A 17,915-nucleotide genomic window follows, 5' to 3' on the forward strand; every position below is an offset into this window, starting at 1 on the left:
AGCACAAAAACACCCATAACTATGACCCTCATTCGGAAATAGACACCTGCACCGCGAGGGAAAAAGGCGCACGAAAGTGGCAGGCAGATGAAGACAAAACACAGCATAATACTTTTACGTTTTGCAATCTACAAAGGTTTGCACTTTGAGAATCAGCTTGTGAGAACTGTGACTAATGTTCATGTGTGTGGGGGAAAAAGTGTATAAAGTGCATGGCGAGGGGCTAGTTATTCTGACAACCCCTGCTGCAATAAATGAGGGACCACTGTATATCCTTTCTCTATGATTATTGTATTCAACCTGTTAACATTTAATATTGTCTTGACAGAACCAACTGATTCTGCAGCAGAGCATCCCCTGTTGCTTCTCCTTGCTCCCCAGTCCCTCAGCTCCTGCTGCTGCACCCACAGGTATGTACAGCAAGCACTGATAGCTTTTTACTCAGTGGGATTCCCTTGTGATCACCTTTACTAAATATCTACAACTAATCTGATTATATCCTGTTTTTTTTTTGTTTTGTTTTGTTTGTTTTTTCAATGCTGAAATTAAAATCTAGTAGCAGCCTTCTCATTTCTTTGTGTTTTGTGCTGTTTTACAGGCCCAGAGAGGAGGACAGCTCCGAGGCAGATGAGGGACTGGTCCCAGGACGGTCCATCGGTGGTGGAGCTGGCCATCCTGGTGTCCCTGAAGAGGCCACGCCAGTCTCCAATGGAGCATTTCCTCCTCAGCCTTGTTCCTGCTCTGGAGAGCAGCTGGGTCCTTTTTATTCCTGTCTCTCTGTAAATACTTATATTTTATATATTTATGTTTAATGTTTTTCTGTTTGAGAATTTTAATATTATTTCAAATAAATTTTTAGAATGACTGATGTCTCAGTTCTACTACACAGCAAATGTTGGCACACGACTTGACACATGTAGAATTTATTTCATATTATACTAATGACAGAATATACTAATACAGTGGGATGCAAGAGTTTGGGCAACCTTGTTAATAGCCAGTATTTTCCTGTATAAATTGTTGGTTGTTACAATAAAAAAAAATGTCAGTTAAATATATCATACAGGAGACACACACAGTGATATTTGAGAAGTGAAAAGAAGTTTACTGGATTTACAAAAAGTGTGCAATAATTGTTTAAACAAAATCAAGCAGGTGCATAAATTTGGGCACCACAAAAAAAGAAATGGAATAAATATTTAGTGTATATCAATGTGTGTGTCTCCTATGTGATATATGGGGTGCCTTTGTCTGGACGTGCTTCCCATCCAGAGCTCCACAGCAGAGAGGGAAGTTCCAGCGCTCCTGGAATCCCTCTGTGATGGACCGCCAGTCTCCAGGTGAAGGCACAGCCATGAAGTCGTCCACTAGACAGTCCCAGATGGCCGTCGCTACCTGGGGGGTGATCTGGCACACCGTGGACACACCGACTCTGAAACTGAACGCGATGGTCCTGAAGGAGTCCCCGGTGGCAAGGAACCTGGACAAAATTGTTCAAAATTAGTATTATGTGTACTGCAGTTACAAAATACATTATTCAAATTCCAAAATACTTTTGTGATGTCAGATTTAAATTACAAAACATAAATCTTACATAAAACATTTTGTAATTATAAGGATAATTACATAACATATATTAGATATAATATAAAACAGTCAGTTGTGTTTTGTTTTAACTTTAACATATCATAATTTGATTGGTAGCAACTTTTACCCCTACAGTGAGCCAATCACTCATAATTCCTAGACATGTCAATCAGGCAGGAATGAAGTAAGACATTAATAGAAATAAAGAGTTGTATGTTGACATGTAGCCCTTTCCTTGCTTAAATCATTGTTAATATTTTTGAAAAATTAACCTGTGATAAGACATAGCTTATCAAGATAGAATATGCTAGATAGAACCATATAACTAAAGATGAACCAAACTGTTCACAGTTTTATCTAGCTCTCAGTTTTAAGAAAGGCTGCTGACCCCTGTTATAGAGTCTGACAGCTGCGGGGATTATATACAAATATTCAACTATACCAGAATTAAACCAGGTGTAAATAAAAAAAAAAAGGAGTGAGTATCACTACAAAGATTACCCACAGTGGTCCTCATACCACAGTTTGATATCAGCAAACACTGAGAGCATACATTGATATGACACCACAGCCATGCTATCATTGCTAACACTGATAACAGCATAAATTGAATTAAATCGGGACTTGATGAGAACTGTCGAGTATCACTAGAAATATTATAAACAGTTGTCTCCATACCACAGTTTGCTATCAGTAAACACTATGATGCAGTCATAGATTGGAACGACAGGAGGAAGAGGAGTGAGAGGAGGAGTGGTCAGCTTTAGCCTGCCCTGTGTGGTGTTTCTGGTGAGTTTATAAAACTTGTTATATTAAGTTTATCTACATTTTTTTACATCATGTATTTTTCTTGTTTGTGTTTCCTCCGTGACAGAAACCTACGACACCACGAATGAAGTGAGTTGCTTGATCATTGTTGCCATGTTGGAGCAGTTTCACCTTTTCTCATCCTTTCTTCCCCCCTGAGTCGTCCGAGGTTTTTAGCAAAACTCGGCGTGCTTGTTCAGCAGCTCCCTCGATAGGAAATAATAGCTTAGACTTTGTTAACTCAGCTTCGCTCTGTCAGCCTAAATGTCACTGAATCAGTATCGAACGCTGACATTTACTCTGGATCATCTCTCTGTAAATACTCAGCAGCACCGTTTGGTGACATCGTATGATGTCGTCCAGCTGTGAGCTGCCTCGGTAAAGCAGTGACATCATTTACAAAAGCAAAGCAGGACATTTATAGAAAGTTAAAAATAAATAATTAAAAAGGGAAAAATATGAAAGGAGCTACTTTATCTTTACCCCTCTCTCTGTCTGCACTGCAGGTCCTTCCTTTCAGTCTTGTCACTGTTTATTGAACTTTGATTAAAAACAGTTTTTATTTTTGTTTTAGTTTTTTGAATGAATGAGCACATTTTCAGACTCAATCAAAAGTTCCACACAGATGTAATATGTATAGTAACTGTTAAAAGAGTCTCAGTTATCTTTCATAATCTTATCTGAATCTTATTTGTGCCATTATATTCATCACATTTAAATATGTTTGTAAAATTCCAGCTGTGGACCAGACTGGTAGGCGACCGGAGGCGAAATCATCATTTATTACAACCAAAAGAATTTGGCCTAAACAACATGAAAGCATGAATCCATCCCGCCGTTTATCAGCGGTCCAAGGCGGCGGTGGTGGTGACAGACACTCTTGGCCCCTTAATGGCAGTTCAACATTGTTTGGACACCACAGCCTAGCGGACTATTGTTGCTGACGTCCATCCGTCTATCATCAGTGTGTACGCATCTTCTGATGGCAGGATAAACGCAACATGTCACAAAGCTCAAATGATTTAAAACGGATTTCTTGAATGTCATTATCATCATCATCATCATTTATTTATATAGCACTTTAAAAACACACCTGGTAGACCAAAGTGCTGTACAAAACTAATATGCACATAGTAATAAAAAAATATATATATATAAAAATAAAAAATCAGTTACCCACAGAGTTAAAAGCCAAGGAATAAAAATAGGTTTTTAGTAAAGACTTAAAAACTGGCACTGATGTAGCCTGTCTAATATGGAGAGGAAGGTTATTCCAAAGCTTCGGCGCTGCAATAGAGAACGCTCGGTCTCTACGTTTCAGCCGTGACTTTGGGACAGAAAGCAGCAACTGCCCAGCTGACCGAAGGGAACGAGTGGGGACGTGGGGCTTCAACAAGTCAGACAAATAAACAGGTGCCAGACCATTTAGAGATTTATAAACCAGTAAAAGGACTTTAAAACGGATCCTAAATTCAATTGGAAGCCAGTGTAGAGAGGCCAATATCGGAGTGATGTGATCAAATTTTCTTCTGCCAGTTAAAAATCGTGCCGCAGCATTTTGCACTAATTGCAAGCGTGACAAAGTGCCCTGCCCAACCCCTATTAAAAGAGAATTACAATAATCTAAACGTGAGGTAATAAAGGCATGAATAACACTTTCCAAGTCACGCTTGGAAAGAAAGGGCTTAACCTTTGATAAACGTCTGAGGTGATAAAATGCTGATTTTACCGCCCCGTTTACATGGTCATCAAAGGTAAGTGCAGAATCAATTTTAACTCCGAGATTTGTGATCGAACTCTTTAGTTGGGAAGTTAAAGCTGCAAGATCAACATCCGGAGTATGAGAAGAACGATTTGGGCCAAATAAAATTGCTTCTGTCTTCCGATCATTAAAATTTAAAAAGTTTTTTGCCATCCATGCTTTGACATCAGTAAGGCAGTCAAGCAGAGGTCGAGTTGGGAGACTATCAGAAAGACTAAAGGGTAAGTAGAGCTGGCAGTCATCTGCGTATAGATGGAATGGCACTTTATGTTTCCGGAAAATCGTGCCAAGAGGCAAAAGGTACAGTGAAAACAATAACGGTCCAAGAATAGATCCCTGTGGCACACCCCAAAGCAGAGGGGCCACAGAGGATGAAGCGGGAGATCAACAAATCGTGATCCACTGTGTCAAATGCAGCGGTCATGTCCAACAAGAACAGCACTGCATATTTACCATGGTCTGTGGCTATCAGGATGTCATTCATAACTTTTACGAGGGCTGTCTCCGTACTGTGGAATGGTTTAAAGCCGGACTGAAAGATTTCTGACAATTCAGAGTCATTCAAGTAGTCCATCAGTGAATGTAACAGTGAATTCGCTGTAATGGCCTGCACGGCCTCTGGATGTCAATCCAATGAAGAGTGGATAACTTGTGTGATGCTGTCAGTACAATATGAACCAAACATGTCTGAAAATGAGTCTAACACCTTGTTGAATAATTAAGAACGTTCTGAGTCCGACCTGATGCTAGAAGGTGTATTTGAATTAGCAGTGAAAACTCTGAAATAAAAATCACTCTTTATCTTAGAATAAGGCAAAGATGAGGAAAAAGTATGAATCATTTTTTTTCCTATTTCACTATTTTATATCTTCTCAGATTTATCAGCTGTAACCCAAACTGTACACTGTCCACTGCATACAGGACTCACAACCCAATCTAAGCAGTCACATCTACGAAAACGACGCCCTCCAGTGAGGCATCATCGGTCTGATCCAAGACACTGACACAAAGGTAAGGCTTCCAAAAACAGTTCAGATGCTTCTGGTCATTACGTTGGTGCACTGACACTTGAAATGGGGATATTTCAACCTTTTTTTGCATTATGATGTCATTTTTACTCGCCAACCTGAGGAAGAGTGGTTGCATCTATAACAGAGGAATTTAAGAATGAAAGCAGAAAGAAAGGAAGGTGGACAAAGCTAATGAGAGGATTGGGAAATGGGTATGAGGAGGAAGAAAGCATGGCCCGATGCCAGAGGGTGATTAACGAGGATTCAGGACAGCCGCTGTTAATTGGCAAACTGGTAAACAAGACGTGGTGTGTTGATCGTCCCGGCTGATAGCGTGCGAACTCTAAGGTGGAGCTGAAAGAGAACAACTGCAGTAAGAGGCAATTTTATGGCTATCAGATTAATTTGGTTCAAAGAGCAGATAATTGGTCTGATCATCCAGGTAAACACAGACTGAGAGGAAGTGAGAAAGTCACCGGCAGGTGGACAAACACTCACCTGTTCAGATAAATGTACATTTAAAAAAAACCTCGTGCTGCATTTGAGAGCGAACACCATTTATGGTGCTGATGAAGCAGGAGGCAACAGGTAGATCTCATTATCAGCTCAGCATGAGATAAGCTGAGAAAACAGGCTGATGACACAGAGCCCGGGCCTTGGCTGGAGTACAGCAGTTCAACACTGTCCTCAATTCTAATTGAACAGCTGGATTAGACCCGGCGAGGCGGCTGGTTTAGGAAAAGACGAGGTACGGAGAGAGTACACGAATACACAACTGTGTTTAACTGGGACACCCCCTCCCCCCTAATTTGTCTTGAAAGTGTCATATCTGATTTAGTCTGAGAGACTAGGTGACAAAAGAAGGGTCAAAGGAAAAGAGAGAGCGGCTGAAGAGTGGATGATCTGTGACGAAACTAATCCTGATTACCCCTGACATCAAGGTGCTCTCATTTACAAGACAAAGGAAGTCACGGAGGAGCCTCACGAGCTCACACACACGCGCGCGCGCGCACACATACACGCACTTTTACGTTGGTGTGCAGAGCTCAATATTTTGGTCCTTTACTCAAACCATCAGGAAAAACACTGAAAAGGGATAAAATTCAAATTTCATATGCTTAAAAATACACAACAGCAAATTTACTTACTGCAAATATTATTAGTACTGCTGTAACTGTTAGAGGTGGAGCTCGTTTTCATTGCTGTATCATTCCATCATTTTATCATTTAGATCACAAATAAAGTTTTGATTTACAAAGTCATTACTGACTTTGGATGTAAATAAATGCAACAAAGATATTTATTCATACATCGATATACATTCATAATATTAAAGATTTAAGTAGGAAAAAATGCAGAGAGGAATTTTGCGAGATCTGGTTTTCACCATTTTCTGGAGCAACGACTCCCTCTTGTGGCCAAAAGTATGAATAAAACTGTTGAACTTGAAGTTTCAGACACACAACATGGAAACACAGCAGCAAAGACGACTTGTGTTGCTTTTTATCTGAGTTTTATTGTGAAACCTTTAATGTACTCTACACTGGAGTGCACAGGCCTTATCCAACATGCCCTGCATGCATCATCATCATCATCATCATCAACATCAAAAGAAATCTACTGCTGCTCTAACAAAACATCTGAATGCACACAAAATGTGCAAAACTACAAATGATAATGTAAAAAAAAAAAGTAGTAAGAAACACATAAGAAAACATTTCCCCTGTATTATTTATATAGTTCTTTAAAAAACGCCCCCGCAGTCTTCACAGGAGGGGAAACAAGTCACAACGAAACACGATGCAAAGGTTAACAAGTTTAAAATGCTGATCGATGAGCCGGAAAAGACAATAAGACGAGATCCCGTCACATCCTGCAGATGCTTCTGTGGTTTCATTATCTTGTAAATGCTTGAGCTGAGTTTCCAGCAGAGTGGAGGAGAAAATGAATACACTGGGGAAATGACTGAAAGAAACAAAAGTGGGGAGAGCAAAAAGCGGACAGTCATCTGTAGCCCGTGACAACAGAGCGCAGCAAAACAAGAGAGAAGCGGACTTGAGTGGCCCAATGTAGGTCAGGAGGCACAACGCCAGCATTGCCCCTCCTCTAAATCCTTCTAACCTCCCTTTCTCCTTCCTTCCTTCGCTCGCTCGCCCTTTTATGCAGACCCCTGGAAAGGAAATGCTGACAGAGCCCTCCCTCTCCCCTCTCCTTCGGTTTCCTTCTCTCCTCATCTCCTTCCCTCTCATTTCCCTTATACTCTTTACTCACTGCCACCATTTTTTATAACTCCCCCTTCTGCATTTTTCCCAGCTCCCCCGCCTCCCCTCATGCCTGACGGTCCTAAATCTGCAACATGTGGCCTTAATGGAAACCAGACCCTCACCCATTCTTCAGGCCTCTCCCTCGTAGACATAATTAGCTTTAACTCTATGTTTAGCATTTAAAAAAAGCAATAGAGACCTAAAAAGAGGACACAGTTGCTTTTTCACTCTTCACAGGCTGACACTGCAGATTTCATAAAAGTCCTTGATAATTCTCGATAGTGCCCATAAAAAGCAAATAAATCCTAACGCCGGGCACCGGCCGTATATCAGCACGTCTCCGCTGGGATCATGTTTTTGGCGGTGCAGTCTGCACGAGGCTGCGGCAGGAGGAGGGGAGGCTGGAGCTTAAGTGTCTGTGCACAAAAAGAAAAGAAAAACCTACGTGCTGCGGGTGGATGAGCGAACATGCATGCACAAATCAGTGCAGATACAAACTGTTTTTGAGCTAATGTGTGTCATGTGTGCAGGAAAGGTCAGACATAATGGGCTCAGTGGGAAGCGTCATGGACACACACAGCTGTAACATTCCTGTGCTGGTAGGAGGACGAGCTTGGCCTGCTTTGCATGAACACACAAACTTTACTGCAGAGACGCAAACTCAGCACAACAGAGACGGCAAAGTGCAAACGATCTGTTCTAAACAGAGGAAACACTGTTGAAGCATTTTAATCAAAAAATATAGAAGATTGTTCTTATTGATGCAAGCAAACGTGTTTGTGACTGTGCTCCTAATATATGTGCTCTAAAGACTTTGTCTGCATTTACACTACAAATAAATCCCCCAAACGTCCTCAGTCCAGTTAGAATTGATGCAATCACACATTCCTGGTGAAATGTCATTTTAAAGAAAGCGGGGGTTTTTGTGGGGGGGGGGGGGGGTACCTTTTCAGACTTTTGGAAGGCACAGAGAGGCACAGTAGAAAAAACTTGTGGCCGAGCTAAAGCTCCACGGGCGCTGAATTCACTATTTTTTTATCATGTCACACGAGCAATAAAGGTTCTCCCAATAACTAACAGGCCCATCGTCAGCTTTTTCAAAGCTTCTTTTCCTCTAACGCCAAAAGTAAAAACTGGACGGCAGCGACGGCACCAGGTGAACGACGGATACCTGATCTATCTCTTCCATTCGAGCGTCACACCCAGTCCTGCAGCGAGCGCTTGCAGTGCACCAAGGCCCTCGGTGTCTCTTTGTTCTGAAGAGTCCTGAGGATGGCATAGATTAGGACGAGGATGCACAGGATGAGCACCAGGGGAACGACCACCATAATCAGGGTCATGACCTTTGATTCATTGTCAGCCACGGTCACGACCACGTTCACGTCTTTGTCCTCCTCTTCCTCTGTGCTGTCAGGGTTAGCGGTCTCCTCTTGCTCCGAGTTTGTGTCTCTGTCCCGGCCTCTGTCTGGCTCTTTGTGCTCATCTTTGCCTCGGTCTGAAGGCTTGACCGGTTTGTCTTCCTGCCCCGGCTCGGCGTCTGCGTCGGGCTTTGGGTCGGGGACCCCCACGCAACCCATGAAGTCCTTCAGGATGGAGCGGGGGTAGCCTTTGTCTGCTTCGGATCTGTGATTGTCAAATCTCCAGTAATTGGTGCTTTTGTAGAAATAGGTGTAAGCTGCACGAGAAGAAGAAAGGAGAGATTTTTGGGTCATCTTTACTTGATGCAGCATGCACAGTGCTGATGTTTGGGAGCAGGCCCCCCTCATGTCAATAGAGCCTTTCTGGCTGTAGACAATTATAGAGTTAGATCAGTCTAACAGACAGTGAATATACGTAGTTATCTGTACAGCTACAACAAGCTTTCACAACTAACGAAGAGGCTCCGTCCAAAGATACCAAAATACATCCACAAGCACTTTTTAAATTCACTCATCACATCTTATTAGCCAAATCATCAAAAACAAGAATTTATGGTTTTCCAGGGCTTACGTGCCGACCTCGTCTTGTTCAGCAGAAAACCTGCAGAGACGACCCGTGCAGAAATAATCCTGCTAACTGTATTTTTTTAGCTTGGTGATGGAACTGCAGTGCCATGAAAAAGTATTTCCCACTCCTGATTTTGCATTCTTGTCACACTTAAATGTTTCAGATCATCAAACAAATTCTAACAACAGAAACTTTTTCACAATAAATGGACTAATAAATGAAATCATCATTTAAAAACAGTCTTTTCGATTTACTCGGGTTATTGTTCTCTAATATTATAAACTTGTTTGATGATCGGAAACATACGAGTACGACAAATATGCAAAAATAAGAAAGAAATGGAGAATCGCTGCGCTGTACATTCAAAAAGGAAAGATTTCTTTTCACACCGCCTTGGCCTGACTATATTAGTTAAGTATGCCAAATTATTGGATAAAATAAAACCAAAATGCAATAAATCCTTTAAAATATGTCGCCTTCGTGCACTCACTGACAACATGCTGCATGAATAAGCACACAGATTGTTCTCAGGGTAAACAGGCTGCCTGCACAGCGCCTGGGTGGAGATGTGATTCGACTGTTACTGAGTGCATTTAGAGCTGCTCGACACAAATCTCATTTCCAAAAGGAAGGACGGGCCAACCCACGGACCAGCGCTCTCCTTCCTCTCTCTGCTTTGTTGCTCCGGCCTCACTGGTTCCTCCAACCTTTCCTTCTTTCGCTCCCTCCACCTCCACCCTGTCTGCTCTGTCAGGCTGTTCTCTTGCTTCCAACAGTGAAGGCGAAGCGTTTGATGTTTGCTGTGATTCTCGTAAACTGAAGCTGTTGGATGTTCCCACTGCTGAAATAAAACCCAGGCAAATTGCTCAATTTAAACTCCTGACTTACCCCCATCATCGCTGAGGAAGGCTCCTTTAGGGGAGGGAGGGATCCTGCCCCATCTGCTAATTGGTTTGGGGAAGTCGCGGTCTGTGGTCCGGGTCTCCTCGTTGTATCGCCAGTACCTGCGAGACAATAAGACGTATTAAGATGTCTACGCGGCATTAAAACCTCTGCGCTCCATGTATCCGAATCATACCTGTCTCCAGAGAAGAAGTATGTGTATCCGTTGGGCTCCCACCAGATAGCTGTGTCGATCCCGTGTGGAGGAACGCCTTTTCCATAGTGGTATAAGGGCTGTGGGTACCCTGGCATCACGTCAGCCTCCCTGAACACCCAGAATCTGTCACCTGTAGACACAGATGGAGACGATGCTTTGTCTAAAGAAACAAAAGCACACGGAGTCGAGCTTTTCCCACACAGCTCGTGCTTCTGACACGGCCAACAAAGGGAAAAATATAAGGCAAAGGTAAATCTGAGGAGAAGAAAGGCAGGGAGAGCAGATGAAAAGAAGCTGATGGTCAGCACACATGGTATACATCAGGTTTACTCACTCCAGAAGAAAAGCAGAAAAGACAGGCAAGGTTGAAATGGCATGCATACACACATTTTCCAAGATTTCCATATGTGAGGGTTAACTCCGCTAATAAGCCTAATCTTTGGACTCACTTTCAGCCACTTTCCGCTTCTACTGCCAGGCTGCTGCGCTGTGCTGCAGTACAATATAATGTACTGAAGTGTCAGAGCCTGAGCTGCTCTTATAAGATCACTGTTCACACAGACAAACTGCAGGTCAGTCAGTCAGTAGAAATCTGTGATCAGAAGCCGCAGAAATCCTGAAAACGCACAGCAAAGCACCACAGCTGCTCACATCTGGAGCAGCGCAGTCAGAGAGGCTGATGTAACCCCCTCCACCTCTTTCATGAGGCCATTCGGGGCTCAGCTGGAGCGGAGCGGGGCCAATAACAGCTGCCACGCTGCACAGGCCTGTTCAAAACACCCAATGAACTCATAAACACACATTAATAAATGCAAACTCAGTGCTCTCGTTCAGTTTGCAGCAATCGTGTCGTAATGTTTTATTCTTTTGAGGGGAGGCATTTCTTTTTCTGTGGTGTTTTAAACATTTTTTACTCAAATCCATGTGATTCAGAACCTTGTAAATCAAGTTGTGCAGAAGAAGAATGCAGAGTTTGCATTGAACAGTTCGTGTTACGCTGCTCCTCAGAGAAAGAGAACCATCGAGCCCCAAGCAGGGAGCTAAACTAGAATAATGTTGAGCCGAGGCTTCCAGGAAGGTTTTGACGTAACACACTCGCACAGTCTGCTCAGCATGTGGGCGACACGTTGGGGAAGTGACTGGTTTTATTGGGAATAAGCAGATGTGACGTACCTTTAAAAAAGACAAATTTGCCGTCGTGACGTTCGTACGCTGCGTCAATGTCGGTGGGGAGACCGTTCCAGAATACAGATATCGGCATGGGGTAATTATCGAGGACGCGGTTCCTCCGAACCCGCCAGAACCAACGACCCTGCAAAAGCAAAACAGTGATGCATGTCTTAGTTACTTCCCCTTGCATGACTCGAATGTTGCAGCTGTGAGCAAAGCCGTTTGTTTACCTTGAAGACAAACATCTCCCCCCTCAGCATGGTCACTGTATCAAAGTCTCCATCGCAGATGTCAGGGGGCTGGTTGTCTGGCAGCTTGGGAGGCCGAGGAGGCGCAGGAGTCCTTGGAGGAGGAGGGATGTCTTTCCGTGGAGTGACGGGTTCTGGCACAGGCGGGGATTGGGTGGTGGTGGAGGTAGGGAGGATGGGAGGCGAGGTGGGACCGGGGCTTGGTTCGGGTTGGGCCGGAGGATCCGGGTCAGCGCCAGTCGGGACGCGTGGGGCATCGGCTGGAGAATAAGTGGTGGGCTTGTCTCCTGGGGGGAAGGGGAGGTGGGGGAGTCGATGCTGGGTTCATCGTCAGGGGCGAGCGGAGAAGTAGGCGAAGCATCTGTGATGAGGGGAGGACCTTGGGAAAAAAAGGAGGGAACAGGAAAGGCTCCAGTCTGTCTGTGTGGCATTAGACATTAATACTTTTATTCGCTTCCTTTCGACTAAATATCCTGCGGCAGAGCGAATGCAGTTTTCCATTTATGACTGACTGTCGCTCTGCTGCTGCTCGTTGGAAAAATCTGCTGGTTGCTAAGAGAGGAAAACATACAGATAAAGTCAGTTATGCAATAGGTATCAGCTGATGGGCTGATGTGTTGGTTACACTGGACCAAAGGTTTTGCTCGGAACACATCAAGGCCAGTATGTGAAGAAATCCACCATCTGCAGCAGTTTACAACAAAACAACAACAGTGCTGCCAAATGAGAACTGAGGCCATCGCAGCAGACCACAGCACAAACATAATGTCATTAGTTTTCTTCTTTTAAATTCAGCTGTATTTCAGTGGAATAAAAATGTCACATTTACGAAAGACCCTAGTTGGCCGTTATCCTCACAGGAAAATGGGACTCGTACTAGCGGGCGTGTCTGCGTCTCTGTACAAAAAAAGGAAAAAGCTCCAGGACGAGGCCGACTGCCCGCCGATGTTACAACGTTTCTGGTTCCAAAGGAAAATACATCCCAAACCCAAAGATGTCAGCGAGTCTTCTCAGCAAAATCTCAGGCAGCATTCATTCGTAGCCAATCAGGAGGAAGCTGTGAGCAAACGCCGTAATGAGCAGCATTTGGATTTATTCAGGTCATGTGTCTGACCACATGGTAAACATAACATTCGTTCTTGCTTTAAGCTCGGTTTTGTATCAACCATCTCCAGGTCAGAGCACTAAAAGCTCTGAGCTGTTACTCTGAGGCGAAGGACATTTATATAAAACAGCTGATGTCAGAGAATCAAACGTCACGGGACGTAAAATCAAAACAAGCGAAAAACCTGCGGAAAATCCTCGTTTTTATCTAAAGCAAAAGAAATGCAAAGTTCATAAATCATCAAGTGTGAACAATTCATGTGTGTGGTTTTAATGCACCATCATACACCAACAAATGGCGTCTGTTAATTAACAATGCCATCTATTCAGGAGGAAGAAGATGGGCTCATCATAATGGAATGCATGACATTCTGCCTCACTGCAGCGCCTGCATCTGCTGCTTCCTGTATCCTCTGTAAGGATCCAGATGTGACGCGAGTGCGAAGTAGCATCGAAACACAACAGACATGTCGCTCTCTAACAGCACAGTGATCAAAGCTCAGCATGAAAACAGAAGATGGATGAAACCCATCTGAGGATGGTGAGCCCGACAACACAGACAATAAAGACTCTCAATAGATGGAAAGGCTTTCACCACAGGGGTAGGGCCGATTTTAAATGTTAATCATTAAAGACAAAATAAAGTTTGGGGCATTTGCTTTTAGATTCAATAGAGTGATTTTCAATAAATACTGCTAATATGCATTTAAATAGCCCCAAACACTGGACTGGACCGCTGTGCAAGGATTCACCATGAGGATAATGAGCATAATTTCTAGTAATATCCATAATTTCCAGAACATTGTGGGGTTATCACATCTCTTCTGCATGCACAGATTTAGAAGCTCTGCAGCCCAAAGAAGAGGGACATATTTCTGGAACATCTCATGTTGGTAGAAATAACTATTTGTATCACCAAAGACATTCATAAAGCGCGTTGTTCTCACCATATATGTACTGTATGCCTCTGATGTCATCCTCATGGAGCGTGAAGTTCTGTGTGTGGACCCACTGGTAGAAAGGAGCCATTGTGGCTCTGGGGTTATCCGAATGCTCCAGACCCAGAGCATGACCGAGCTCATGAACCGCAACCAGGAACAGATCTATACCTGCGAGGCAAGAGAGCCAGGCGTAGCTGTGGGTTATCTGCTTTAAGTGTGCACAAGAAGGAAAATGCACATTGCTTTATGGTTGGTGTGCACGCAAATGAACAAAAGGCACTGAGAGATCTCGTTATCACTGTGGAGTCAAAGCGAGTCAGGTCACCGAGTACGACTGCATCCTTCCAGGTTGCCTCCCAGCTGATATCGACCAAAACGGCCACTGTTCAGAGATAAAGTTGAATTTCTCACATAAGCAGAGAAAAACAAACCCACTGACCTTTTGGGTTTTCGTTGTCCAGTGTCCAAGGCTCATCTGAATCAAAGTGCGTGTCCCCACCGATTCCCGGTCCGGGATAGTAGGCGTGGGCCAGAGACCCACCCTCGCCATCAAACAGTGACATATCACCATGGAAACCGGAGGCAAAAAGCAGCAGGATATCGGCGAGCTTCGTCTGGCTGCCGTTGACGCCGTTTCCAGGTGGTAGCTCCTCAAAGGTGAGCGGCGTGACTCGTCTCCAAACGCCGAAGGCTTTGCGGATCGCATCGTACGTCCGTTCCTCTCCCAGGGACCGAGGCATGTTTTGGTCCATTATACTGAAGTCAGAAGTAAAATCTTATCAGAGCTGCCCCGTGGAGCGCTTTTATTTATTGCAGTCTGATCGTTTAATTTGGTGCTGGAAACCTGTAGGTGATGTGATCTTTGTCCCATCGCTGCCCAGTCAGAACGTAACGCTTCTTCCGAGATCTGTCAACCAGATCCTCTGGCTTTCTGTCAGGGAGGCCGCAACGAGGCCGCCGCATGGCCCTGCACACACACACCCCAAATTTTTAAGCTTTGACAAGACAAAGGATTTCTTGGTTCCACATAAAGCTGTATGACATTAGCTTTCTCATTTTCATTAGACAAACCTAGAAACATATATATCGATGCAGCTCTTGGGAACTTTTAGAAACATTCCCCAGCTGGCTGCTGTAACCTGGACTATTCAGCAAAGTGGAAAAGTGTGGGCGGTGTTGTGGTGGTTTGCACCACTGACTCACAGTGAGAATTCAAATCCAGTCAGGGGCCCTTCTGTGTGGAGTTTGCATGTTCCTTTTGCATGATAGCGGGTATAAGGGGTTAGGTTTATTGGCAATCCTAAATTACACCCTCCCCTCGGCCCTACGATAGCCGGGACCGGCTCCAACCCCCTGCCACTGTAAACTGGATAAGTGGAAGAAGATGGACGTATCCCTCAGTTTCCAGGCTTTATGCACAGCTAATCTAAGATGCAGGTCTTTGTAGTTTCACTACAAAACTACCACACAAACTGACAACAGTCTTCACACTTGACAAGAAAACCACAAAATAAACAGCGTTTCCAGCCAAGAATTTGCTGTAAAATTATTTTGAAAATCTTTGAAGGAAAAGCCAATGCTCAGAAATGATTTGGGATATATCTGGGATTTGTGCCTGGAACTATCATTCCATCGACCCCCCCCCCCCCCACACACACAGAAGTTGAATTTATAATATGCAAATGAATGGAAAAAAAAAAGTCTATACAATATCCTTGAGCTCTCTTTGTGGTCACTGCTCTCAGCATGACAGATAAAGAGCTTACGCGAGCGTAGCAGAGTCCACCTTCCCGGTCACCTCCAGTCCATACAAGCGCTGCATGTCGCTGATAGCTTTGGACATAATCTGAGCCGACTGCATGGTGGACATCTGCCTGCTGGCTTGAGACAGGTAGCCGAATTTACGGAGCCATGCCTGCATGGAAGAAAAATAGAAGAAGTCGTCAGACTTGCTTAAGATAGCAGGTCTCTGCGCTTGTGCATCAGGAATGCATGGTGTATACATGAGTATGACAGCCCCAGCTGTTGGAAGAGCAGTGCTCTTATGCATCTGAGGAGTCGGGAGAAAAGAGAAAGTAGAAACATAAACCAGATGGCTTGCATTAATACCAGGACATTCCTGCTCCTTCATTCCTGCGTTGACAGCCAAGACGGGGAGAGAGGACAGAAACGGGAAAACTGACATTAAATAAATTGCATGTCAGTCCTGTGGGTACACCAGCTAAACATATAACTCTGCATGAGTGCCCGAGGTCTCTGCTGAAAGAAGCGTCACATGTTGTGAATTATTCTTCTTCGTTTCATGTTTGATGGCAATGAAACTGAGCCACGAAGTCACAGAACAGGCAAAACAGATGGGTGGGGGGAGGGTCCTGATGTTAGGTAACATGTGCCTTTTAAGAAGCCTCAGCAGGAGAACATGGAAAAAAAACAATCGAATGTGTTGAGGAAAACGTCGTTATGAAGCCGGGCGGGCCAAACCACTCCAGAGAGAAACACTTTCCTACAGCAGTTTGGTTTAATTGACAAAATAAAGTTTGAATAATGTCCCTATTAAACATTTAAGAGCAGTGCTTAAAAAACACATTTAATTAGCCTTAGTGTTTTTAGCACTTGATGTGTTTGGTGGATAAACCTTTCCATGCACTTCACTTCCTGTTTACAGTTAATGTTATATGATTATACACTCACTCATGAATAATCACAGGTAACACGGTTCATCAGTTTTCCATACAACACATCAAAGTCATTTCCAGGTGAGTTTAAAACTTTTACAATGACTGATTTTCACCCTGCTTCTATATTTTTCTGAACTAACATGCAGCCTAAAGATGCCACTTCAGACACATTATTACCACTCAAAGGTAAAACTCGGATCTCATTATTTCCTTGTTAACAGTCAGATGTCGGTCACACCCGCAGAGTTGTTATCTGGAAAGAGGACAAAGGTCAAACGACCTCCCTCCGGTGGAACAGCCCGCCTGATGTTTTGAACTTGTAATTATGCGGTTAGACTGTTGAAAGCAGGATGATTCATTTTAATGTGCAGAAACAATGATTTAAATAACAACATGGCAGTCTCTCCCGTACGGAGCCTTCAGCGTACCTCGGCGCTGAAGTGTTCTTCCTCTGGGTCATCCGGCACCGCGCTGCACAAGACCAGGGAGAGTAAAGACGCGGACGTGATGATGATCTGAGCCCAGGTTTGTTGGGATGTCATCCTTCCCTCGGGCGCAAAGACTTGAGTGGTAAATATCAAACCAAGCAGCTTCCTCCGACAAGCAGATGCGCACAGGAAAAAAGCTGCAGGGTTTATTCTCTTCCCTATCGGGCCATTATTGTTAAGCTGAGAAACTTGAGGCAAATTTAAAACCCAGAGAAAATCAAAGTGTTTCTACTCCATTCTCAGTGGATCTGGGACAGCTTCCCTCACGGAGCATCCAAGTGTTTGTGTCCTCATACAGAGCTGATGCAGCAGAAGTCCTTGCCCCTTTCTGACGGTCACAATGGCTGATCGGCAGCTGAGGATTCAGAGAGAAATCCAGCTGAAAGTCTCACAACTTCAACGTCCGACCCCGAAATGAGCGCATGAAAAGTAAAGTACTTGTTGCGCTGTTTCTGGGGTTACTGCAAAAACCGCAGTAACCCCCCCCAAAAAAAACAACCCGAGGGAGAAACTGTTACTTCACCACTTTTCCCCGTAGCAGAAATCGACTTCTTTGCGTTTTAACCGCGCAGCATGCCTGAGCCCATCATCGGACAAAAGAATCCGCGATAAAATATCTGATTTCCTGTTAAGACCTCCCCCTCTCATGGTCTCAATAAACTTGACCCCAACAAAAGGCCACATAAGGTAATGGTCAGACTGCCATCTGCTGCTGTTAATGGGACACTGCAGCAGGTCCACGTGACCACAGCCATTTATTAAACTGTATAT

General features: G+C 44.0%; 1 protein-coding gene and 1 long non-coding RNA gene across 2 annotated transcripts; both read right to left on the reverse strand.

Annotated features, from left to right (window-relative positions):
* Positions 1–4,839: 4,839 nt before the first annotated feature.
* On the reverse strand, positions 4,840–6,328 carry LOC112847501 (uncharacterized). Its single transcript, XR_003221071.1, has 2 exons — positions 5,665–6,328; positions 4,840–5,520 (listed from the first exon to the last, which is right to left on the reverse strand). It is a non-coding gene; the product is annotated as an uncharacterized LOC112847501 (long non-coding RNA).
* A 334-nt stretch (positions 6,329–6,662) lies between these two features.
* Positions 6,663–17,807, reverse strand: mmp15a (matrix metallopeptidase 15a). Its single transcript, XM_019361935.2, has 10 exons — positions 17,085–17,807; positions 15,745–15,893; positions 14,823–14,945; positions 14,418–14,734; positions 13,984–14,146; positions 11,916–12,156; positions 11,689–11,827; positions 10,495–10,645; positions 10,305–10,420; positions 6,663–9,105 (listed from the first exon to the last, which is right to left on the reverse strand). Exons 1-10 carry the CDS (start codon positions 17,196–17,198, stop codon positions 8,627–8,629), a joined length of 1,992 nt encoding a protein of 663 aa, XP_019217480.1. The 5' UTR covers positions 17,199–17,807; the 3' UTR covers positions 6,663–8,626.
* Positions 17,808–17,915: the final 108 nt, after the last annotated feature.

This window comes from Oreochromis niloticus, linkage group LG7 (genome assembly GCF_001858045.2).
Source record: "Oreochromis niloticus isolate F11D_XX linkage group LG7, O_niloticus_UMD_NMBU, whole genome shotgun sequence".
NCBI lineage: Eukaryota > Metazoa > Chordata > Actinopteri > Cichliformes > Cichlidae > Oreochromis > Oreochromis niloticus.